Genomic DNA, 26,674 nt, shown 5'->3' on the forward strand with positions numbered 1-26,674 from the left:
TTTCTCTTCTTTGTGGCAGGGGTGTGTGTGTGTACATGTACGTGGGCAGCCATTGGGTCCTACAGACAAGCCATAGACTGGCACTGCCCCTTCATGTCTTAGGAGGGGTGGGGATAGGGAGGGCACTTCAGTTATTACTCCTCCATCCTTTAGTCTGTTTTTTCCCCCTCCATCCTCCTTCCCCCATCCCCCTATCCAGAAGGGAGGGCATTTGAGTAATGTGGCGTTGGGCACCTCAGTTCGAGGCACTGCTGTTGTATGCGCTGGAGGTGGAGGGCGTGGAGCCCAACGCCAACGGCCCAGGTCCGGTGGCCAGGGCCTTGCGGAAGGGGGGCATGAGGAAGGGGTCTTGGGCCAGCTGCAGCACGTCGATGCGCTCCTCCTTGCGGTAGGCCAGGTAGCGGCGGATGAAGGCCTGACGGAGAGAGAGAAAAAGGCACCGAAGTGAGATGTTTATTTGTTTTTTAGGGGGTAGATCAGCTTTAATATACATAGAGATTGTGGCTTCCATCAATGTAATTGTCTGCATCATTTCCAATCCCCCAATAGATAGATAGATAGATAGATAGGTAGATACACACACACACACACACACACACACACACACACACACACACACACACACACACACACACACACACACACACACACACACACACACACACACACACAGTACCAGTTAAGAATTTGGACACACTACTCATTCAAGGGCTTTACTTTATTTTTACTATTTTCATTGTAGAATAATAGTGAAGACATCAAAACTATGGAATAACACATTTGGAATCATGTAGTAACCCAAAAAGTGTTAAACAAATCAACATATATTTTAGATTCGACAAAACAGCCAAGCTTTTGCCTTGATGACATCTTTGCACACTCTTGACATTCATTTAACCAGCTTCATGAGGTATTCACCTGGAATGTATTTAATTAACAGGTGTGCCTTGTTAAAAGTTCATTTGTGGAATGTCTTTCGTTCTTAATGTGTTTGAGCTAATCAGCTGTGCTGTGACAAGGTAGTGGTGGTATACAGAAGACAGCCCTATTTGACAAAAGACCAAGTGGGATGGCAGGTAGCCTAGTGGTTAGAGTGTTGGGCTAGTATTGAAAGGTTTCTGGATCAAATCCCTGAGCTGACAAGATAAAAATATCTCGTTCTGCAGCTGAATAAGGCAGTTAACTCCCTGTTTGGCTGTCATTGTAAATAACAATTTGTCCTTAACTGACTTGCCTTGTTAAATAAAGGTTAAAAATAAACAATTATGGCAAGAACAGTTCAAATAAGGAAGGAGAAATGACAGTCCATCATTACTTTTAGACATGAAAGTCAGTCATTACGGAACATTCAAAGTTTCTTCAAGTGCAGTCGCAAAATCCATCAAGCGCTATGATGAAACTGGCTCTCATGAGGATCCCCACAGGAAAGGAAGAGTTACTTCTGCTGCACAGGAGAAGTTCATTAGAGTTAACTGCACCTCAGATTGCAGTCCAAATAAATGCTTCACAGAGTTCAAGTAACAGATGCGTCTTAACATCAACTGTTCAGAGGAGACTGCGTGAATCAGGACTTCATGGTCGAACTGCTGCAAAGAAACCACTACTAAAGGACACCAATAAGAAGAAGAGACTTGCTTGGGCCAAGAAACACGAGCAATGGACATTAGACCGGTGGAAATCTGTCCTTGGGTCTGATGAGTCCAAATTTGAGATTTGGTTCCAACCGCCGTGTCTTTGTGAGACGCGGAGTAGGTGAACGGATGATCTCCGCATGTGTGGTTCCCACCGTGATGCATGGATGAGGAGGTGTGATGGCTGTTACCGACAAGTAAGGTCTCGAACTAAAACGTACATGAACACACTAACCGCTGGCTACTATATGGAGACAAACAACAAACATTTTTTAATGAGCTGTGAAAAAAAGAGTGAACTATTTTCCAATGCTCATTAGACTGGCCCAAGCCAACCCCAGTAAATAAGCCATGTTGTATATGGTACATTCCACTCTCTCTTTCTTCTTGTATGTGTAGGCTACCACTGTACTGTACAGGGGGCCTGCGCTTTTTCTGGGACAACATGTTTGACCATGCCATGGTGGCCTTCCTGGACTGTGTGCAGCAGTTCAAGGAGGAGGTGGAGAAGGGAGACACGGGTATCTCCCTGCCCTACAGGTCAGTCAACTAGTCTAGCAGACATCATCTAATTATAATTGTAATCAGCTACGGATTATGTCGAGAGACCAAGGATTAAGCTGTCAAAAGCTGACCAACTTCAGTTATGTGTAAATTTGGTAAGTTAAACCACTAAATTAATTAGTTTATCTTTCTTCATTTTTCCAATTCATACAAAAAATCACTCCTTTTCATATTCAGATTTGACAAATATGTTCCCTTGTTTCTTAATATTTCATTTATTCTACTTTCCTGCACTAGTAACACATCTGACAGAATGATTTAGCTGAGTATTTGGATTTTATTTTATTGAGGTGTTTTATACAGGTGTTTCTGTAGATTTGAGGAACTGCTGAACACTGTTGGTTTAGACGTTTCTGTATACAATACTGCCTCCTAGTAGTACTGCCTCTTATTGGAACCCTCACAGATTCCAAGGTAGAAGTCCTAATTTGGGCAGCAGGTGGTTTAGCAGTCACTGTATGTCTGTCTGTTCATTCCAAAATACAAAAGAGCAACAGACTCAGGTCCCTTGGTGCATCAGACCACGGATCGCTTCACGTAGCCAGCCAGTTCAGTGCCTTTGAGCCGGTGCTTGGTGGAGTCATAGACCCCCCGTCTAGAGCTCTTGGAGGAGAGCTTGGCACAGATCTCGCTGTGCTTCTCCAGGCGACTAGGATCAAAGCACCGGCCGCAGTGCTCACACTGCTTCAGCTTGGAGTTGGCTGCACTCATCCCACATCGACGTTTCAACACCACCTGAATGAATGGATGTTATCAGATGGGCCAAATAATGGGCAGCTGGGCAACAAAGACAAGATATACAATATGTACAAACCAGATGAGGCTGATGGAAGGAGCTCATTGTAATGGGCTCATTGTAATAGCTGGAATAGAATAAAAGGAACGGTATCACACACATCAATCACATGGAAACCACGTTTGATTCCGATCAATTCATTTCATTCCAGCCATTACAACGATCCTATCCTCCTATAACTCCCCCCATCAGCCTCCTCTGATACAAACGCACGTGATCACCAACACTACACTAGATCAGCAGTTAGCATGGCTTTGGAATGTCACGCTACTTTACCTGTCTGTCCTCCTTTTTCTCTTCCATGTTCAAACCCTTCTTGACTTCCTTTGGTTTGATCACAGTGTATCTCGTGGCTGTCTGCTTTGGCTTACTTGCCACACTGCTTTGTTCTCCATTTCTCCTCACCTCTTTATTCCTTTCTTCCTCTTCTTCGTTATCTCTTATCATCTCCCATAGGTCAGAATCCACCTTCATTAGGCAAATCTCCTGGATGAACTTCTCCACCTTTTTTCTCAACCGTTCTTTAGCGTTTTTCTCCTCCAGAGTCTGAACATCCATCTTGGCCCCACTCTTAATCAGTTTCAATTCTTGGGTGACACTGATCAGCTTGGCCTTCATATATGCCATCACCTGCTCAGCCTCTGAGTTAAAGACGTCCCATACCATCTCATCGGGGCATGGTGGTAGATCCTGTACAGTTAGGGTCTGAGTCTTGAACTGAACGTGTTTCTTCACAACCTGCCTTCTGTACTTTGAAGCAGCAGGACGAGGGCTGCCCTCTGGTCTGACTGGCTGGAAAGGCTTCTTCTTGGCATCATTGTTTGGCACAGTGACTCTGGCTCTAATGGGAGGAAGTGGCATCTTGGCGACCATATTGGCTCCATGGACTGCCTTCAATGGCTTGGCACTATGGAGGTAGATGTCTTTCACCACGCAGGTTTGATCCCTCTTAGTATGGATGGGTTGCAGTGGCTTCCGGATGGGAGGAACAGTAGCCTTCCCTGACTGCTGAGATGTTGGAGCTACATGCAGTCTTTGACTCTTCCCATTGCAGATGGACCTCTTTTTCTGCAGTACTGGGATTCTGGAGGGAGGATGTGGTTTCCTTTCCACAGCCTTCAAACTGGCAAGTCGCTGCAGAGCACCCTTTCTTTCTTCAGTCAACTCCAGTACTGGGATTCTGGAGGTGTTTAAACTGTTTTGTTTGAAAGTTGGAAGCTTCTCAGTGGCCTTGGGTTGAGATGTCAGGGCAGGCTGAACGCAGTTGCTTCTGGCAGCTCCAAGGTTCCCTGTTAAAGCATTATCTTCCTGTAGCGGCCGCAAGAATCTCCTCATCATCAAGGAGATTGACAGTGGCATTCTTCTAACGTCGTTCTGCAACTAAGTTTTCGTCAAGTAGCACTTTCGATATTTTATGGTGATCTACTGTGTTAACTATATCTCAGGAGGATGTTGCTAGATTGCTGAAAATAGAACACTAGTATCCAAGACAATCAGACACCGGAATGTTCAAACAGAACATTTGGAATTTATTGATCAGTTGTGACATCATAATTAAAACAATCCCTTATTTTAAGTGTTTCTAAAATTCCCTATGGGGAGAAATGAATGGTGGAAATACGGTTAGAACCCTTTCCTTGTTTGACCGCTATGTTTTATGGGTATTATGACTCATACTGTGGTACTCTATTGTACTTACACAAATAACTGGAGTTGGTCAGCTTTTGACAGCTTAATCCTTTGTCTGTGCATTATCATTTGCCTCCAACTAGTCACTAGCATGAGAAATCTGCAGATTATTTCGTTTTAGTTTACTGGCCTTAGATTTAAAAAAATGTGGGTGTTAGCAGTTGTAGATGTTGCCAGTTTCTTTCATACCCCTCAAGAAATAAACACTTTGGGGTTTGAGTTTTAGCGCACCTTTTTCTGTTATGGTTCAGGATGGATGTCGAGAAGGGTAAGATTGAGGCATCGGCGGCTCCTACTCCATCAAGACCCAGTTCAACTCAGAGGAGCAGTGGACCAAGGCACTCAAGTTCATGTTGACCAACCTCAAGTGTGGCCTGGCGTGGGTGTCGTCTCAGTTTTACAACCGATAGAGGAAGAAGATGACGACTCACCCTGGGTGTGCCCCTTGACCCTTCTAAAACCACCATTTTGTCACAATGTGTGACTCTCAAAAGTTCTTCTTCTACAATGCTCTCCTTGCTTCCCTATGATGTTTTGAGGGGGTGGGGAGAAGACTGGAGGAAGGACTTTTGAGATTCACCACTGGTGTGAGTTCCAATCCAATAAGTCTTGTTTCCTTGTTTGATTTCCATATTGACCATTTGAAAGGACAAGATAAAACCTGGTAAATTGTATACATTCAAGTGCGCCTAGACTCGTAGGTGTTATGAAGGGAGCTATCTGAGACTTTTGGAGCACATTCCAGGATTGTGTCCTAATGGTAGCTAAGTGGCTTCTGGTTGTGTCTTTTCCTTCATATGCACATATCTTATGACACTGGATAGGTGAAAGCTGTTGTTTGCAATTGACTTGTTCAGTTCTTAAAGATCAGTACACATGAAGGGAAGGAGAGAAGGACACGTGGAACTACTGAGATGCAGCACTGGAATGGGTTCTTATGTATCACATGCTTCTTACTTTGCTCCAGAAGCAAAACTGGCGAGTCACAAATCTGCCTATTTTTCTTCAAGTGGTTTGTGTCTTTGTGGTTAAACTCCACTCTAGCCACAGATGTACGTATAAATGTATACATTTATGTAGAAATGTACATTTATTATGTTTTAATAGTTTTTCTTTTACTGTGCTGACAAGATAAAGATGGTTTAATTTCACCATGCATTGGAACAGCATTAGAATGTTTGCCTTGTCTGTTCTGTCTCCCCACTCGCAGGGCGCACCAAGTGTCTACCGAAAGCTTTGGCATCGGGATTATGCTGTGCTTTTGTTCATTGGCAAATTCAACAAGGCAATCCTTTTACTACAAGTGACTTCTTGGTGTAGATTTAAATGTAGACAAGGAGGCTTGTGGCAGTATTTAATGTCCATATCACTGTATGATTTGGTTTTTCAAGTTCATTACACATATGAACATGCCAATAATGGACCCACACAGAACGCCTTATGTAAAAGGATATTTCCAATTATAACATTTGTATAAAAAAAGTTATTCAAAATGTATAGATAGATGGATTGATTGATTTATTGATTACGTAAGTATTCAACCTCCTGAGTCAATACATGTTAAAATCACCTTTTGCAGCGATTACAGCTGAGAGTCTTTCTGGGTAAGTCTCTAAATGCTTTTCACACCAGGATTGCATGTTAGTCTTCAAGCTCTGTCAAGTTGGTTGTTGATCATTGCTACAAAGCCATTTAAGTCTTGCCATAGAATTTCAAGCCGATTTAAGTCAAAACTAACTAGGGCGCTCTGTAACATTCAATGTCGTCTTGGTAAGCAACTCCAGTGTATATTTGCCCTTGTATTTTAGGTTATTGTCCTGCTAAAAGTTAAATATCTCCCAGTGTCTGTAAAGCAGACTGAACCAGGTTTTCCTCTAGGATTTTGCCTGTGCTTAGCGCTATTCAGTTTATTTTCATCATAAATATCCTTGACGATGACAGGCATGTAGCCATCACCATGCTTGAAAATTTGAAGAGTGGTCCTCAGTTATTTGCTGTTGGATTTGCTCCAAATATAACGCTTTGTATTCAGGACATGAAGTCAATGTCATTGCCACAAATGTTGCAGTATTACTTGTACCTTATTGCAAACAGGATGCATGTTTTAGAATATTTTTATTCTTTACAAACTTCCTTTTCACTATGTCATTTAGGTTAGTATTGTGGAGTAACTATGATGTACAGTAGTTGATCCATCTTCAGTTTTCTATCATTTCCGTTAAACTGTTTTAAAGTCACCATTGGCCTCGGTGAAATCCCTGAGCGGTTTCCTTCCTCTCCGGCAACTGAGTTAGGAAGGACGCCTATATCTTTGTACTGACTGGGTATATTGATAGACCATCCAAAGTGTAATTATCAACTTCACCATGCTCAATGGGATATTCAATGTCTGTTAGTTTTTTTTACCTACCTACCAATAGGTGCACTTCTTTGCAAGGCATGGAAAAACCTCCCTGGTCCCTTCATGCTTGCGATTAACAAAGGGATTGAAAACTTACTGACACAATACTTTTAATTTATTCGTTTGTAAAAACCTCTAGAAACATAATTCCACTTTCACATTATGGGGGACTGTGTGTAGGCCAGTGAAACCCAATTTAATCCATTCAACAAAATGTGGAAAAAGTCAAGTGGCGTGAATACTTCCTGAAGGCACTTTGAGATTGGCTCTTCAGGCAGTCATTGGGTTGCTAGCCTTGTACGTAGCACGTAGTTAGCTCTGTATGGCTGTGTATATTTGAGTATTACCAGTTAGGCTATTCTGCTTTTCTCTGGTAAACAACACACCTATGCTCAAGCGTGAAATCAGGTTTCACAATATACTAAAATAACTTTGCTATTATTTAAGTAATGTTGGAATGTAGATTGTTATACTGCACAATTTCCAATGAATGAGATTTATCTTTGACGTAACTCCTTGCTAACAAACCACAAAGTCATACCCAAAGTTGGTGTAATGGTTTATATGCATTTCTATTAAGTCTCTCCCTCTCCATTTTGTGGGAAAGCCTCATGAAAAAATATGGACAACCATCCTGTAACGTTTGTCGTCGGGAGACGAGGAAGCGGACCAAAACGCAGCTGGGAGCGAATACATGTTTATTTAACACACTAGAATTAAACATGTACACAAACTCAAGTAAGAACTGCCAATACGTTACGTGCTCAAATAAGGAGACAACAACCCACAAACATCGTGGGGGAAAAGGAACTTAAATGTGATTCCCAATCAGACTTCACAAGCGACAGCTGTCTGATTGGGAAATCACCCCCGAGCCCAACATAGAAATAAAACACAAAGAAAGGCTATAACCAAAACATAGAAAATAAAGCATAGAAATGCCACACCCTGACCAAAATAGCAGAGTTCACCTGGTCAGGGCGTGACAGTACCCCCCCTCCAACGGTGCGTACTCCCGGCGCACCAAACTAAAGTCTATTAGGGGGGGGACCCGGGTGGGCGCCTCACCCTCGGTGGAGGCTCTGGCCCCGGGCGTGTTTCTCCCCCTGCCTCCACCCTAGCCCTACCCCTCTGGCCCGGACTGGACCACTGTGGAGCGGCATGCTCAGGCTCCGGAGCGGAGCCGTCGACCGGAACATGATTGGGCACCGGTGGACCAGACATGGGCCGTGCCGGACTGTGGACACGCACCGTGGGCTTGGTGCGGGGAACAGGGACGGGCCGGACAGGACTGTGGACACGCACCGTGGGCTTGGTGCGGGGAACAGGGATGGGCCGGACAGGACTGGGGACACGCACCACTAACCTGGTGCGGGGAGCAGGGACGGGCCGGACAGGACTGGGGACACGCACCACTAACCTGGTGCGGGGAGCAGGGACGGGCCGGACCGGACTGGGGACACGCACCACTGACTTGGTGCGGGGAGCAGGGACGGGCCGGACCGGACTGGGGACACGCACCACTGACTTGATGCGGGGAGCAGGGACGGGCCGGACAGGACTGGGGACACGCACCACTAACCTGGTGCGGGGAGCAGGGACGGGCCGGACAGGACTGGGGACACGCACCACTAACCTGGTGCGGGGAGCAGGGACGGGCCGGACAGGACTGGGGACACGCACCACTAACCTGGTGCGGGGAGCAGGGACGGGCCAGACAGGACTGTGAACACGTACTGGTGACCTGAAGCGTGGAGCCGGTTTAGCCACTCGTCCTGGCTGGATGCCCATCCTAGCACGGCATGTGCTGGGCATGTCCACCGGACGCACTGGGCTGTGCGGGCGCACTGGCGACACAGCGCGCAACTCTGCATACCATGGCTTGGTGCGGGGAGCAGGGACGGGCCGGACAGGACTGGGGACACGCACCGTGGGCTTGGTGCGGGGAACAGGAACGGGCCAGACAGGACTGTGAACACGCACTGGTGACCTGAAGCGTGGAGCCGGTTTAGCCACTCGTCCTGGCTGGATGCCCATCCTAGCACGGCATGTGCTGGGCATGTCCACCGGACGCACCGGGCTGTGCGGGCGCACTGGCGACACAGCGCGCAACTCAGCATACCATGGCTCCTCCTCCAGATCTTCCCTCTGCAGGTCCTCAATCAAACGCCTCATCTCCTTCTCTTCCTCCGCCGTCATCCCCCACGAGAGCAGTGGTCTGGGCTCTTCCTCTGCCCTTCCGGACCACCCCATTAGCCCCCCCCAAAAATTTTCTTGGGGCTGTTTTCCGGGCCTCCTCGACCGCCGCCTGCGACTCCGTCTACCGGCTGGCTTTTCCTCCTCGACCTGGGAGTCCGTCCGCCAGGGTCCTCTCCCCGACATGATCTCCTCCCAGGTCCAGAACTCCTTCCCCTCGCGAGCCCATCTCTCGCGCTCCTTTTCCTCCCGCTGCTTGGTCCTGGTTCGGTGGGTTGTTCTGTAACGTTTGTCGTCGGGAGACGAGGAAGCGGACCAAAACGCAGCTGGGAGCGAATACATGTTTATTTAACACACTAGAATTAAACATGTACACAAAATCAAGGAAAAACTGCCAATACGTTACGTGCTCAAATAAGGAGACAACAACCCACAAACATCGTGGGGGAAAAGGAACTTAAATGTGATTCCCAATCAGACTTCACAAGCGACAGCTGTCTGATTGGGAAATCACCCCGAGCCCAACATAGAAATAAAACACAAAGGCTATAACCAAAACATAGAAAATAAAGCATAGAAATGCCACACCCTGACCAAAATAGCAGAGTTCACCTGGTCAGGGCGTGACACATCCAAATAACAAAGCAAACTCCCAGTCCAATATCCAAGAAAATATTTAAATCTGATCAAATCAGTCAAAGTGATGATCCTAGTGAAAATGACTTCTTTCTTTCACTTAACAGTTAGACGTGTGTAAAACACAGGGGCGGAAATCCCGGGGGGGACACGACCCCCCCATCCTGGGAAAAATATGATTTGTCCCCCCCAATATATCACTGAAACATAACTATGTAATTTAAATAATATTAATCATACACAATGAAAGCAATTGTGCTGATTATAGACACTCAATAGCGCGTTTTTAAGTTTCAAAAGATTGCGACCCCCCCACCCTTTGCCTCACAATGGTTTGATCCACTGCCAGTTCCTTAGCTTGCTAGGTAACAGAGAGGTCGTATCTACTGTCTGAAAGGCACTCAATGCACGTAACTGACGTGAGGTTAATCCAGTCAATCGAGCACACACACTAGCTGAATATGCAGAGCTAGCGCGCAAATATTAACTATTAAGCTAGCTAGTACCTATTCCATTTATGTGGCGTCGTCAAAGATGGAATCTTTGCTATCGTCAATTTATTCCAAGATCAGCATGCAGATGATGTAAGTTAGTGCTTCAAAGTCCCTGTGATAAGGTTAGCGATAAACTGAAATCCAAACTGAACAGAACTACACTCTCTTCTACCATTGTCTTAAATACACTGCTCAAAAAAATTAAGGGAACACTTAAACAACACATCCTAGATCTGAATGAAAGAAATAATCTTATTAAAAACTTTTTTCTTTACATAGTTGAATGTGCTGACAACAAAATCACACAAAAATAATCAATGGAAATCTAATTTATCAACCCATGGAGGTCTGGATTTGGAGTCACACTCAAAATTAAAGTGGAAAACCACACTACAGGCTGATCCAACTTTGATGTAATGTCCTTAAAACAAGTCAAAATGAGGCTCAGTAGTGTGTGTGGCCTCCACGTGCCTGAATGACCTCCCTACAACGCCTGGGCATGCTCCTGATGAGGTGGCGGATGGTCTCCTGAGGGATCTCCTCCCAGAACTGGACTAAAGCATCCACCAACTCCTGGACAGTCTGTGGTGCAACGTGGCGTTGGTGGATGGAGCGAGACATGATGTCCCAGATGTGCTCAATTGGATTCAGGTCTGGGGAACGGGCGGGCCAGTCCATAGCATCAATGCCTTCCTCTTGCAGGAACTGCTGACACACTCCAGCCACATGAGGTCTAGCATTGTCTTGCATTAGGAGGAACCTAGGGCCAACCGCACCAGCAAATGGTCTCACAAGGGGTCTGAGGATCTCATCTCGTTACCTAATGGCAGTCAGGCTACCTCTGGCGAGCACATGGAGGGCTGTGCGGCCCCCCAAAGAAATGCCACCCCACACCATGACTGACCCACCGCCAAACCGGTCATGCTGGAGGATGTTGCAGGCAGCAGAACGTTCTCCACGGCGTCTCCAGACTCTGTCACGTCTGTCACATGTGCTCAGTGTGAACCTGCTTCATCTGTGAAGAGCACATGGCGCCAGTGGCGAATTTGCCAATCTTGGCGTTCTCTGGCAAATGCCAAACGTCCTGCACGGTTTTGGGCTGTAAGCACAACCCCCACCTGTGGACGTCGGTCCCTCATACCACCCTCATGGAGTCTGTTTCTGACCGTTTGAGCAGACACATGCACATTTGTGGCCTGCTGGAGGTCATTTTGCAGGGCTGGCAGTGCTCCTCCTGCTCCTCCTTGCACAAAGGCGGAGGTAGCGGTCCTGCTGCTGGGTTGTTGCCCTCCTACGGCCTCCTCCACGTCTCCTGATGTACTGGCCTGTCTCCTGGTAGCGCCTCCACGCTCTGGACGCTACGCTGACAGACACAGCAAACCTTCTTGCCACAGCTCGCATTGATATGCCATCCTGGATGAGCTGCACTACCTGAGCCACTTGTGTGGGTTGTAGACTCCGTCTCATGCTACCACTAGAGTGAAAGCACCGCCAGCATTCAAAAGTGACCAAAACATCAGCCAGGAAGCATAACAACTGAGAAGTGGTCTGTGGTCACCACCTGCCGAACCACTCCTTTATTGGGGGTGTCTTGCTAATTACCTATAATTTCCAACTGTTGTCTATTCCATTTGTACAACAGCATGTGAAATTTATTGTCAATCAGTGTTGCTTCCTAAGTGGACAGTTTGATTTCACAGAAGTGTGATTGACTTGGAGTTACATTGTGTTGTTTAAGTGTTCCCTTTATTTTTTTGAGCAGTATATATTTAATGGTCTCGTTGCAAAAGCTAAATTGTCACAAGGGAACTTTTATTTATTTATTTTATTTCACCTTTATTTAACCCGGGTAGCAAAGATTATAGCAAACACCACTGAAACTGAATTGGTGCTCGCTAGCTTTGCAAATTCAGCTATTGTTGGAAGCCAGCCAATATGAAACAAACTATTAAAATGACAAAAGGTTGCAGCATATGTTGTGTAAATGGTGAACTCATACAGCTGTCAACTCTTGTCATTTTAATCCGTTTCACATTTGCTAGCTACCTTTTAGATCGAAGCCCAAATAGAATGATTGAAGATGATAGAAGCCCATATCCTACTGTAAATAACCTACACTGTGTGTGTAGCCAGCCAGCCAGCCAGCCAGCCAGGTAGAAAAATGGTTGAAAAATAAAAGACGGACATCAGAGTATTTTTCAATACACCAAAACGCATAGTAAGAACCCTAGTAGCCTAATATCTCAAAGACTAGTAGATAAAATGTTCATAAGAAAGAAATGAAATTCTAATGGAAATGTTTCACAATGATGTCATTAGGCAGAGCAGGCAACAGATGGCACACAGACAGCAGAGTTGGGGACAGATATGCAGGGACAGACTGGCAGAGACAGGGACTCTCAGGTTGGCAACATTATGAAAGGTTCTCCATTTTTTTTACTTGTAAAATAGGAACATAATTGGAAAATGCCATGGATAACCCCACTCTCAACTTAAACTGGTGACTGAACTAAGATTTGTTAAAGGCAATGGTATTGCTGTTGTGATTAGTTGTGTAGTTTTGGGTACCGGTAGTTAGGTGTACGGCAAACACCTTATTTCTTTGGTTCCTCAATATACATTTACCATATTACAATGTAGGCTATGTGTTACAGCACTCCTTTTGGTGTCCCCCTCAGGAATTGCTCTTGAGAAAATGTCATGTAATTGTCCCCTCCAAAGTTGATATCAGATTTTCGCCCCTGGTAAAACATAACAGTGTTGTATCAGCCAGGCATGGCTTCAACTTTGGTCATCTAAAATAGAAACTCCCCTTCATTTGAGCCAATCCAAAAGGGGGGAGGGCAATTGATTCTATTATTGGTAAATATATAGAGTTCAACTTATGATACAACTCAAGCAAGAATTTGTAAAAAAGTATTTCTCTCAAAACATGAAATGGAATAGATATGTAGGAAAATGGTGCCGACAGATAGGGCTGCCATGCTTCTAGCTTACAAGCATTTCGCTACACCCACAATAACATCTGCTAAACACATATATGTGACAAATACAATTTGATAAGTAAGAGCTGTTTGGTTTTCCCGAAAACAGGTATGCACACACACACCCAACACACTGTGACTTCAGTCTGTTTTCCTATGACCCTGTGATGCAGCCCACTGGACAGGCCAAGCAAGTTCTTTCTCTTCTTTGTGGCAGGGGTGTGTGTGTGTACATGTACGTGGGCAGCCATTGGGTCCTACAGACAAGCCATAGACTGGCACTGCCCCTTCATGTCTTAGGAGGGGTGGGGATAGGGAGGGCACTTCAGATATTACTCCTCCATCCTTTAGTCTGTTTTTACCCCCTCCATCCTCCTTCCCCCATCCCCCTATCCAGAAGGGAGGGCGTTTGAGTAATGTGGCCCCCAAAGGGGCCCTTTGGGGTGGCGTTGGGCACCTCAGTTTGAGGCACTGCTGTTGTATGCGCTGGAGGTGGAGGGCATGGAGCCCGACGCCAACGTCCCATGTTCGGTGGCCAGGGCCTTGCGGAAGGGGGGCATGAGGAAGGGGTCTTGGGCCAGCTGCAGCACGTCGATGCGCTCCTCCTTGCGGTAGGCCAGGTAGCGGCGGATGAAGGCCTGACAGAGAGAGAGAAAAAGGCACCGAAATGAGATGTTTATTTGTTTTTTAGGGGGTAGGTCAGCTTTAATATTACATAGAGATTGTGGCTTCCATCAATTTAATTGTCTGCATCATTTCCAATCCCCCAATAGATAGATAGATAGGTAGACACACACACACACACAGTACCAGTTAAGAATTTGGACACACTACTCATTCAAGGGCTTTTCTTTATTTTTACTATTTCATTGTAGAATAATAGTGAAGACATCAAAACTATGAAATAAGACATTTGGAATCATGTAGTAACCCAAAAAGTGTTAAACAAATCAACATATATTTTAGATTTGACAAAACAGCCAACCTTTTGCCTAGATGAAACCTTTGCACACTCTTGACATTCATTTAACCGGCTTCATGAGGTATTCAACGGGAATGCATTTAATTAACAGGTGTGCCTTGTTAAAAGTTCATTTGTGGAATGTCTTTCCTTCTTTATGTGTTTGAGCCAATCAGTTGTGCTGTGACAAGGTAGTGGTGGTATACAGAAGACAGTCCTATTTGACAAAAGACCAAGTGGGGTGGCACCTCAGATTGTAGCCCAAATAAATGCTTCACAGAGTTCAAGTAACAGACGCGTCTTAACATCAACTGTTCAGAGGAGACTGCGTGAATTAGGACTTCATTGTCAAATTGCTGCAAAGAAACCACTACTAAAGGACACCAATAAGAAGAAGAGACTTGCTTGGGCCAAGAAACACGAGCAATGGACATTAGACAGGTGGAAATCTGTCCTTGGGTCTGATGAGTTCAAATTTGAGATTTGGTTCCAACCTCCGTGTCTTTGTGAGACGCGGAGTAGGTGAACGGATGATCTCCGCATGTGTGGTTCCCACCGTGAAGCATGGATGAGGAGGTGTGATGGCTGTTACCGACAAGTGAGGTCTCGAACTAAAACGTACATGAACACACTTACCGCTGGCTACTATATGGAGACAAACAACAAACATTTGTTAATGAGCTGTGAAAAAAAGAGTGAACTATTTTCCAATGCTCATTAGACTGGCCCAAGCCAACCCCAGTAAATAAGCCATGTTGTATATGGTACATTCCACTCTCTCTTTCTTCTTGTATGTGTAGGCTACCACTGTACTGTACAGGGGGCCTGCGCTTTTTCTGGGACAACATGTTTGACCATGCCATGGTGGCCTTCCTGGACTGTGTGCAGCAGTTCAAGGAGGAGGTGGAGAAGGGAGACACGGGATTCTGCCTGCCCTACAGGTCAGTCAACTAGTCTAGCAGACATCATCGAATTATAATTGTAATCAGCTACGGATTATGTCGAGAGACCAAGGATTAAGCTGTCAAAAGCTGACCAACTTCAGTTATGTGTAAATTTGGTAAGTTAAACCACTAAATTAATTAGTTTATCTTTCTTCATTTTTCCAATTCATACAAAAAATCACTCCTTTTCATATTCAGATTTGACAAATATGTTCCCTTGTTTCTTAATATTTCATTTATTCTACTTTCCTGCACTAGTAACACATCTGACAGAATGATTTAGCTGAGTATTTGGATTTTATTTTATTGAGGTGTTTTATACAGGTGTTTCTGTAGATTTGAGGAACTGCTGAACACTGTTGGTTTAGACGTTTCTGTATACAATACTGCCTCCTAGTAGTACTGCCTCTTATTGGAACCCTCACAGATTCCAAGGTAGAAGTCCTAATTTGGGCAGCAGGTGGTTTAGCAGTCACTGTATGTCTGTCTGTTCATTCCAAAATACAAAAGAGCAACAGACTCAGGTCCCTTGGTGCATCAGACCACGGATCGCTTCACGTAGCCAGCCAGTTCAGTGCCTTTGAGCCGGTGCTTGGTGGAGTCATAGACCCCCCGTCTAGAGCTCTTGGAGGAGAGCTTGGCACAGATCTCGCTGTGCTTCTCCAGGCGACTAGGATCAAAGCACCGGCCGCAGTGCTCACACTGCTTCAGCTTGGAGTTGGCTGCACTCATCCCACATCGACGTTTCAACACCACCTGAATGAATGGATGTTATCAGATGGGCCAAATAATGGGCAGCTGGGCAACAAAGACAAGATATACAATATGTACAAACCAGATGAGGCTGATGGAAGGAGCTCATTGTAATGGGCTCATTGTAATAGCTGGAATAGAATAAAAGGAACGGTATCACACACATCAATCACATGGAAACCACGTTTGATTCCGATCAATTCATTTCATTCCAGCCATTACAACGATCCTATCCTCCTATAACTCCCCCCATCAGCCTCCTCTGATACAAACGCACGTGATCACCAACACTACACTAGATCAGCAGTTAGCATGGCTTTGGAATGTCAAGCCACTTTACCTGTCTGTCCTCCTTTTTCTCTTCCATGTTCAAACCCTTCTTGACTTCCTTTGGTTTGATCACAGTGTATCTCGTGGCTGTCTGCTTTGGCTTACTTGCCACACTGCTTTGTTCTCCATTTCTCCTCACCTCTTTATTCCTTTCTTCCTCTTCTTCGTTATCTCTTATCATCTCCCATAGGTCAGAATCCACCTTCATTAGGCAAATCTCCTGGATGAACTTCTCCACCTTTTTTCTCAACCGTTCTTTAGCGTTTTTCTCCTCCAGAGCCTGAGCATCCATCTTGGCCCCACTTTTAATCAGTTTCAATTCTTGGGTGACACTGATCAGCTTGGCCTTCATATATGCCATCACCTGCTCAGCCTCTGAGTTAAAGACGTCCCATACCATCTCGTCGGGGCATGGCGGTAGATCCTGTACAGTTAGGGTCTGAGTCTTGAACTGAACGTGTTTCTTCACAACCTGCCTTCTGTACTTTGAAGCAGCAGGACGAGGGCTGCCCTCTGGTCTGACTGGCTGGAAAGGCTTCTTCTTGGCATCATTGTTTGGCACAGTGACTCTGGCTCTAATGGGAGGAAGTGGCATCTTGGCGACCATATTGGCTCCATGGACTGCCTTCAATGGCTTGGCACTATGGAGGTAGATGTCTTTCACCACGCAGGTTTGATCCCTCTTAGTATGGATGGGTTGCAGTGGCTTCCGGATGGGAGGAACAGTAGCCTTCCCTGACTGCTGAGATGTTGGAGCTACATGCAGTCTTTGACTCTTCCCATTGCAGATGGACCTCTTTTTCTGCAGTACTGGGATTCTGGAGGGAGGATGTGGTTTCCTTTCCACAGCCTTCAAACTGGCAAGTCGCTGCAGAGCACCCTTTCTTTCTTCAGTCAACTCCAGTACTGGGATACTGGAGGTGTTTAAACTGTTTTGTTTGAAAGTTGGAAGCTTCTCAGTGGCCTTGGGTTGAGATGTCAGGGCAGGCTGAACGCAGTTGCTTCTGGCAGCTCCAAGGTTCCCTGTTAAAGCATTATCTTCCTGTAGCGGCCGCAAGAATCTCCTCATCATGAAGGAGATTGACAGTGGCATTCTTCTAACCTCGTTCTGCAACTAAGTTTTCGTCAAGTAGCACTTTTGATATTTTATGGTGATCTACTGTGTTAACTATATCTCAGGACGAATTTGCTAGATTGCTGAAAATAGAACACTAGTATCCAAGACAATCAGACACCGGAATGTTCAAACAGAACATTTGGAATTTATTGATCAGTTGTGACATCATAATTAAAACAATCCCTTATTTTAAGTGTTTCTAAAATTCCCTATGGGGAGAAATGAATGGTGGAAATACGGTTAGAACCATTTCCTTGTTTGACCGCTATGTTTTATGGGTATTATGACTCATACTGTGGTACTCTATTGTACTTACACAAATAACTGGAGTTGGTCAGCTTTTGACAGCTTAATCCTTTGTCTGTGCATGATCATTTGCCTCCAACTAGTCACTAGCATGAGAAATCTGCAGATTATTTTGTTTTAGTTTACTGGCCTTAGATTTTAAAAAATGTGGGTGTTAGCAGTTGTAGATGTTGCCAGTTTCTTTCATACCCCTCAATAAATAAACACTTGGGGGTTTGAGTTTTAGCACAACTTTTTCTGTTATGGTTCAGGATGGATGTCGAGAAGGGTAAGATTGAGGCATCGGCGGCTCCTACTCCATCAAGACCCAGTTCAACTCAGAGGAGCAGTGGACCAAGGCACTCAAGTTCATGTTGACCAACCTCAAGTGTGGCCTGGCGTGGGTGTCGTCTCAGTTTTACAACCGATAGAGGAGGAAGATGACGACTCACCCTGGGTGTGCCCCTTGACCCTTCTAAAACAACCATTTTGTCACAATGTGTGACTCTCAAAAGTTCTTATTTTACAATGCTCTCCTTGCTTCCCTATGATGTTTTGAGAGGGTGGGGAGAAGACTGGAGGAAGGACTTTTGAGATTCACCACTGGTGTGAATTCCAATCCAATAAGTCTTGTTTCCTTGTTTGATTTCCATATTGACCATTTGAAAGAACAAGAAAAAACCTGTTAAATTGTACACATTCATGTCCGCCTAGACTAGTAGATGTTATGAAGGGAGCTATCTGAGACTTTTGACTTTATTCGTTCGTTTTTTTACCCACCTACCATTAGGTGCACTTCTTTGCGAGGCATGGAAAAACCTCCCTTGTCCCTTCATGCTTGAGCATAACAAAGGGATGAAAACTTGTTGACACAATATTTTACATTTATTAATTTGTAAAAACCTCTAGAAACATAATTCCACTTTCACATTATGGGGGATTGTGTGTAGGCCAGTGAAACTCAATTTTATCCATACAACAAAATGTGGAAAAAGTCAAGTGGCGTGAATACTTCCTGAAGGCACTTTGAGATTGGCTCTTCAGGCAGTCATTGGGTTGCTAGCCTTGTATGTAGCATGTAGTTAGCTCTGTATGGCTGTGTATATTTGAGTATTACCAGTTAGGCTATTCTGCTTTTCTCTGGTAAACAACACACCTATGCTCAAGCGTGAAATCAGGTTTCACAATATACTAAAATAACTTTGCTATTATTTAAGTAATGTTGGAATGTAGATTGTTATACTGCACAATTTCCAATGAATGAGATTTATCTTTGACGTAACTCCTTGCTAACAAACCACAAAGTCATACCCAAAGTTGGTGTAATGGTTTATATGCATTTCTATTAAGTCTCTCCCTCTCCATTTTGTGGGAAAGCCTCATGAAAAAATATGGACAACCATCCAAATAACAAAGCAAACTCCCAGTCCAATATCCAAGAAAATATTTAAATCTGATCAAATCAGTCAAAGTGATGATCCTAGTGAAAATGACTTCTTTCTTTCACTTAACAGTTAGACGTGTGTAAAACACAGGGGCGGAAATCCCGGGGGGGACACGACCCCCCCATCCTGGGAAAAATATGATTTGTCCCCCCCAATATATCACTGAAACATAACTATGTAATTTAAATAATATTAATCATACACAATGAAAGCAATTGTGCTGATTATAGACACTCAATAGCGCGTTTTTAAGTTTCAAAAGATTGCGACCCCCCCACCCTTTGCCTCACAATGGTTTGATCCACTGCCAGTTCCTTAGCTTGCTAGGTAACAGAGAGGTCGTATCTACTGTCTGAAAGGCACTCAATGCACGTAACTGACGTGAGGTTAATCCAGTCAATCGAGCACACACACTAGCTGAATATGCAGAGCTAGCGCGCAAATATTAACTATTAAGCTAGCTAGTACCTATTCCATTTATGTGGCGTCGTCAAAGATGGAATCTTCGCTATCGTCAATTTATTCCAAGATCAGCATGCAGATGATGTCAGTTAGTGCTTCAAAGTCCCTGTGATAAGGTTAGCGATAAACTGAAATCCAAACTGAACAGAACTACACTCTCTTCTACCATTGTCTTAAATACACTGCTCAAAAAAATAAAGGGAACACTTAAACAACACATCCTAGTTCTGAATGAAAGAAATAATCTTATTAAAAACTTTTTTCTTTACATAGTTGAATGTGCTGACAACAAAATCACACAAAAATAATCAATGGAAATCCAATTTATCAACCCATGGAGGTCTGGATTTGGAGTCACACTCAAAATTAAAGTGGAAAACCACACTACAGGCTGATCCAACTTTGATGTAATGTCCTTAAAGCAAGTCAAAATGTCCACCAAATCCTGGACAGTCTGTGGTGCAACGTGGCGTTGGTGGATGGAGCGAGACATGATGTCCCAGATGTGCTCAATTGGATTCAGGTCTGGGGAACGGGCGGGCCAGTCCATAGCATCAATGCCTTCCTCTTGCAGGAACTGCTGACAAACTCCAGCCACATGAGGTCTAGCATTGTCTTGCATTAGGAGGAACCTAGGGCCAACCGCACCAGCAAATGGTCTCACAAGGGGTCTGAGGATCTCATCTCGTTACCTAATGGCAGTCAGTCTACCTCTGGCGAGCACATGGAGGGCTGTGCGGCCCCCCAAAGAAATGCCACCCCACACCATGACTGACCCACCGCCAAACCGGTCATGCTGGAGGATGTTGCAGGCAGCAGAACGTTCTCCACGGCGTCTCCAGACTCTGTCACGTCTGTCACATGTGCTCAGTGTGAACCTGCTTCATCTGTGAAGAGCACATGGCGCCAGTGGCGAATTTGCCAATCTTGGTGTTCTCTGGCAAATGCCAAACGTCCTGCACGGTGTTGGGCTGTAAGCACAACCCCCACCTGTGGACGTCGGGCCCTCATACCACCCTCATGGAGTCTGTTTCTGACCGTTTGAGCAGACACATGCACATTTGTGACCTGCTGGAGGTCATTTTGCAGGGCTCTGGCAGTGCTCCTCCTGCTCCTCCTTGCACAAAGGCGGAGGTAGTGGTCCTGCTGCTGGGTTGTTGCCCTCCTACGGCCTCCTCCACGTCTCCTGATGTACTGGCCTGTCTCCTGGTAGCGCCTCCATGCTCTGGACGCTACGCTGACAGACACAGCAAACCTTCTTGCCACAGCTCGCATTGATATGCCATCCTGGATGAGCTGCACTACCTGAGCCACTTGTGTGGGTTGTAGACTCCGTCTCATGCTACCACTAGAGTGAAAGCACCGCCAGCATTCAAAAGTGACCAAAACATCAGCCAGGAAGCATAAGAACTGAGAAGTGGTCTGTGGTCACCACCTGCCGAACCACTCCTTTATTGGGGGTGTCTTGCTATTTGCCTATAATTTCCAACTGTTGTCTATTCCATTTGCACAACAGCGTGTGAAATTTATTGTCAATCAGTGTTGCTTCCTAAGTGGACAGTTTGATTTCACAGAAGTGTGATTGACTTGGAGTTACATTGTGTTGTTTAAGTGTTCCCTTTATTTTTTTGAGCAGTATATATTTAATGGTCTCGTTGCAAAAGCTAAATTGTCACAAGGGAACTTTTATTTATTTATTTTATTTCACCTTTATTTAACCCGGGTAGCAAAGATTATAGCAAACACCACTGAAACTGAATTGGTGCTCGCTAGCTTTGCAAATTCAGCTATTGTTGGAAGCCAGCCAATATGAAACAAACTATTAAAATTACAAAAGGTTGCAGCATATGTTGTGTAAATGGTGAACTCATACAGCTGTCAACTCTTGTCATTTTAATCCATTTCACATTTGCTAGCTACCTTTTAGATAATTGATAGAAGCCCATATCCTACTGTAAATAACCTACACTGTGTGTGTAGCCAGCCAGCCAGCCAGCCAGCCAGCCAGCCAGGTAGAAAAATGGTTGAAAAATATAAGACGGACATCAGAGTATTTTTCAATACACCAAAACGCATAGTAAGAACCCCAGTAGCCTAATATCTCAAAGACTAGTTGATAAAATGTTCATAAGAAAGAAATGAAATTCTAATGGAAATGTTTCACAATGATGTCATTAGGCAGAGCAGGCAACAGATGGCACACAGACAGCAGAGTTGGGGACAGATATGCAGGGACAGACTGGCAGAGACAGGGACTCTCAGGTAAGTTTGTTGAGTCTTTGTTTGGCAACATTATGAAAGGTTCTCCATTTTTTTTACTTGTAAAATAGGAACATAATTGGAAAATGCCATGGATAACCCCACTCTCAACTTAAACTGGTGACTGAACTAAGATTTGTTAAAGGCAATGGTATTGCTGTTGTGATTAGTTGTGTAGTTTTGGGTACCGGTAGTTAGGTGTACGGCAAACACCTTATTTCTTTGGTTCCTCAATATACATTTACCATATTACAATGTAGGCTATGTGTTACAGCACTCCTTTTGGTGTCCCCCTCAGGAATTGCTCTTGAGAAAATGTCATGTAATTGTCCCCTCCAAAGTTGATATCAGATTTTCGCCCCTGGTAAAACATAACAGTGTTGTATCAGCCAGGCATGGCTTCAACTTTGGTCATCTAAAATAGAAACTCCCCTTCATTTGAGCCAATCCAAAAGGGGAGGAGGGCAATTGATTCTATTATTGGGAAATATATAGAGTTCAACATATGATACAACTCAAGCAACAATTTGTAAAAAAGTATTTCTCTCAAAACATGAAATGGAATGGATATGTAGGAAAATGGTGCCGACAGATAGGGCTGCCATGCTTCTAGCTTACAAGCATTTCGCTACACCCACAATAACATCTGCTAAACACATATATGTGACAAATACAATTTGATAAGAGCTGTTTGGTTTTCCCGAAAACAGGTATGCACACACACACCCAACACACTGTGACTACAGTCTGTTTTCCTATGACCCTGTGATGCAGCCCACTGGACAGGCCAAGCAAGTTCTTTCTCTTCTTTGTGGCAGGGGTGTGTGTGTGTACATGTACGTGGGCAGCCATTGGGTCCTACAGACAAGCCATAGACTGGCACTGCCCTTTCAAGTCTTAGGAGGGGTGGGGATAGGGAGGGCACTTCAGATATTACTCCTCCATCCTTTAGTCTGTTTTTACCCCCTCCATCCTCCTTCCCCCATCCCCCTATGCAGAAGGGAGGGCGTTTGAGTAATGTGGCGTTGGGCACCTCAGTTCGAGGCAATGCTGTTGTATGCGCTGGAGGTGGAGGGCGTGGAGCCCGACGCCAACGGCCCAGGTCCGGTGGCCAGGGCCTTGCGGAAGGGGGGCATGAGGAAGGGGTCTTGGGCCAGCTGCAGCACGTCGATGCGCTCCTCCTTGCGGTAGGCCAGGTAGCGGCGGATGAAGGCCTGACGGAGAGAGAGAAAAAGGCACCGAAATGAGATGTTTATTTGTTTTTTAGGGGGTAGGTCAGCTTTAATATTACATAGAGATTGTGGCTTCCATCAGTGTAATTGTCTGCATCATTTCCAATCCCCCAATAGATAGATAGATAGATAGGTAGATACACACACACACACACACACACACACACACACAGTACCAGTTAAGAATTTGGACACACTACTCATTCAAGGGCTTTTCTTTATTTTTACTATTTCATTGTAGAATAAAAGTTGAAGACATCAAAACTATGAAATAACACATTTGGAATCATGTAGTAACCCAAAAAGTGTTAAACAAATCAACATATATTTTAGATTTGACAAAACAGCCAACCTTTTGCCTTGATGAAACCTTTGCACACTCTTGACATTCATTTAACCGGCACATTACACATATGAACATGCCAATAATGGACCCACACAGAATGCCTTATGTAAAAGTTCTAACAATTCTAACATTTGTATAAATAAAGTTCTTCAAAAGGTATAGATAGATGGATTGATTAATTTATTGATTACGTAAGTATTCAACCTCCTGAGTCAATAAATCTCAAAATCCAGTTCATATGTGCCTTGTTAAAAGTTCATTTGTGGAATGTCTTTCGTTCTTAATGTGTTTGAGCTAATCAGTTGTGCTGTGACAAGGTAGTGGTGGTATACAGAAGATAGCCCTATTTGACAAAAGACCAAGTGGGGTGGCAGGTAGCCTAGTGGTTAGAGTGTTGGGTTAGTATTGAAAGGTTGCTGGATCAAATCCCTGAGCTGACAAGATAAAACTCTCTTGTTCTGCTGCTGAATAAGGCAGTTAACTCCCTTTTTTGCTGTCATTGTAAATAACAATTTGTCCTTCACTGACTTGCCTTGTTAAATAAAGGTTAAAAATAAACAATTATGGCAAGAACAGTTCAAATAAGGAAGGAGAAATGACAGTCCATCATTACTTTTAGACATGAAAGTCAGTCATTACGGAACATTCAAAGCTTCTTCAAGTGCAGTCGCAAAATCCATCAAGCGCTATGATGAAACTGGCTCTCATGAGGATCCCCACAGGAAAGGAAGAGTTACTTCTGCTGCACAGGATAAGTTCATTAGAGTTAACTGCACCTCAGATTGCAGTCCAAATAAATGCATGGTCGAACTGCTGCAAAGAAACCACTACTAAAGGACACCAATAAGAAGAAGAGACTTGCTTGGGCCAAGAAACACGAGCAATGGACATTAGACCGGTGGAAATCTGTCCTTGGGTCTGATGAGTCCAAATTTGAGATTTGGTTCCAACCGCCGTGTCTTTGTGAGACGGGGAGTAGGTGAACGGATGATCTCCGTATGTGTGGTTCCCACCGTGATGCATGGATGAGGAGGTGTGATGGCTGTTACCGACAAGTAAGGTCTCGAACTAAAACGTACATGAACACACTAACCGCTGGCTACTATATGGAGACAAACAACAAACATTTTTTAATGAGCTGTGAAAAAAAGAGTGAACTATTTTCCAATGCTCATTAGACTGGCCCAAGCCAACCCCAGTAAATAAGCCATGTTGTATATGGTACATTCCACTCTCTCTTTCTTCTTGTATGTGTAGGCTACCACTGTACTGTACAGGGGGCCTGCGCTTTTTCTGGGACAACAAGTTTGACCATGCCATGGTGGCCTTCCTGGACTGTATGCAGCAGTTCAAGGAGGAGGTGGAGAAGGGAGACACGGGATTCTGCCTGCCCTACAGGTCAGTCAACTAGTCTAGCAGACATCATCGAATTATAATTGTAATCAGCTACGGATTATGTCGAGAGACCAAGGATTAAGCTGTCAAAAGCTGACCAACTTCAGTTATGTGTAAATTTGGTAAGTTAAACCACTAAATTAATTAGTTTATCTTTCTTCATTTTTCCAATTCATACAAAAAATCACTCCTTTTCATATTCAGATTTGACAAATACGTTCCCTTGTTTCTTAATATTTCATTTATTCTACTTTCCTGCACTAGTAACACATCTGACAGAATGATTTAGCTGAGTATTTGGATTTTATTTTATTGAGGTGTTTTATACAGGTGTTTCTATAGATTTGAGGAACTGCTGAACACTGTTGGTTTAGACGTTTCTCTATACAATACTGCCTCCTAGTAGTACTGCCTCTTATTGGAACCCTCACAGATTCCAAGGTAGAAGTCCTAATTTGGGCAGCAGGTGGTTTAGCAGTCACTGTATGTCTGTCTGTTCATTCCAAAATACAAAAGAGCGACAGACTCAGGTCCCTTGGTGCATCAGACCACGGATCGCTTCACGTAGCCAGCCAGTTCAGTGCCTTTGAGCCGGTGCTTGGTGGAGTCATAGACCCCCCGTCTAGAGCTCTTGGAGGAGAGCGTGGCACAGATCTCGCTGTGCTTCTCCAGGCGACTAGGATCAAAGCACCGGCCGCAGTGCTCACACTGCTTCAGCTTGGAGTTGGCTGCACTCATCCCAAATCGACGTTTCAACACCACCTGAATGAATGGATGTTATCAGATGGGCCAAATAATGGGCAGCTGGGCAACAAAGACAAGATATACAATATGTACAAACCAGATGAGGCTGATGGAAGGAGCTCATTGTAATGGGCTCATTGTAATAGCTGGAATAGAATAAAAGGAACGGTATCACACACATCAATCACATGGAAACCACGTTTGATTCCGATCAATTCATTTCATTCCAGCCATTACAACGATCCTATCCTCCTATAACTCCCCCCATCAGCCTCCTCTGATACAAACGCACGTGATCACCAACACTACACTAGATCAGCAGTTAGCATGGCTTTGGAATGTCAAGCTACTTTACCTGTCTGTCCTCCTTTTTCTCTTCCATGTTCAAACCCTTCTTGACTTCCTTTGGTTTGATCACAGTGTATCTCGTGGCTGTCTGCTTTGGCTTACTTGCCACACTGCTTTGTTCTCCATTTCTCCTCACCTCTTTATTCCTTTCTTCCTCTTCTTCGTTATCTCTTATCATCTCCCATAGGTCAGAATCCACCTTCATTAGGCAAATCTCCTGGATGAACTTCTCCACCTTTTTTCTCAACCGTTCTTTTGCGTTTTTCTCCTCCAGAGCCTGAGCATCCATCTTGGCCCCACTCTTAATCAGTTTCAATTCTTGGGTGACACTGATCAGCTTGGCCTTCATATATGCCATCACCTGCTCAGCCTCTGAGTTAAAGACGTCCCATACCATCTCATCGGGGCATGGTGGTAGATCCTGTACAGTTAGGGTCTGAGTCTTGAACTGAACGTGTTTCTTCACAACCTGCCTTCTGTACTTTGAAGCAGCAGGACGAGGGCTGCCCTCTGGTCTGACTGGCTGGAAAGGCTTCTTCTTGGCATCATTGTTTGGCACAGTGACTCTGGCTCTAATGGGAGGAAGTGGCATCTTGGCGACCATATTGGCTCCATGGACTGCCTTCAATGGCTTGGCACTATGGAGGTAGATGTCTTTCACC

The 26,674-nt window shown here is 44.6% G+C and overlaps 3 protein-coding genes across 3 annotated transcripts; all 3 read right to left on the reverse strand.

Moving 5' to 3' along the window:
• On the reverse strand, positions 1-4,307 carry LOC115170590 (uncharacterized). Its single transcript, XM_029726854.1, has 2 exons — positions 3,268-4,307; positions 1-415 (listed from the first exon to the last, which is right to left on the reverse strand). The coding sequence occupies exons 1-2, from the start codon at positions 3,862-3,864 to the stop codon at positions 236-238; spliced, it is 777 nt and encodes a 258-aa protein (XP_029582714.1). The 5' UTR covers positions 3,865-4,307; the 3' UTR covers positions 1-235.
• A 9,542-nt stretch (positions 4,308-13,849) lies between these two features.
• On the reverse strand, positions 13,850-17,723 carry LOC115170649 (uncharacterized). The gene is made up of 2 exons (XM_029726896.1): positions 16,390-17,723; positions 13,850-14,029 (listed from the first exon to the last, which is right to left on the reverse strand). The coding sequence occupies exons 1-2, from the start codon at positions 17,470-17,472 to the stop codon at positions 13,850-13,852; spliced, it is 1,263 nt and encodes a 420-aa protein (XP_029582756.1). The 5' UTR covers positions 17,473-17,723.
• A 5,081-nt stretch (positions 17,724-22,804) lies between these two features.
• On the reverse strand, positions 22,805-26,674 carry LOC115170591 (uncharacterized). The gene is made up of 2 exons (XM_029726855.1): positions 26,020-26,674; positions 22,805-23,161 (listed from the first exon to the last, which is right to left on the reverse strand). Exons 1-2 carry the CDS (start codon positions 26,614-26,616, stop codon positions 22,982-22,984), a joined length of 777 nt encoding a protein of 258 aa, XP_029582715.1. The 5' UTR covers positions 26,617-26,674; the 3' UTR covers positions 22,805-22,981.

Source organism: Salmo trutta, chromosome 32, assembly GCF_901001165.1.
Source record: "Salmo trutta chromosome 32, fSalTru1.1, whole genome shotgun sequence".
NCBI classification, from domain to species: domain Eukaryota; kingdom Metazoa; phylum Chordata; class Actinopteri; order Salmoniformes; family Salmonidae; genus Salmo; species Salmo trutta.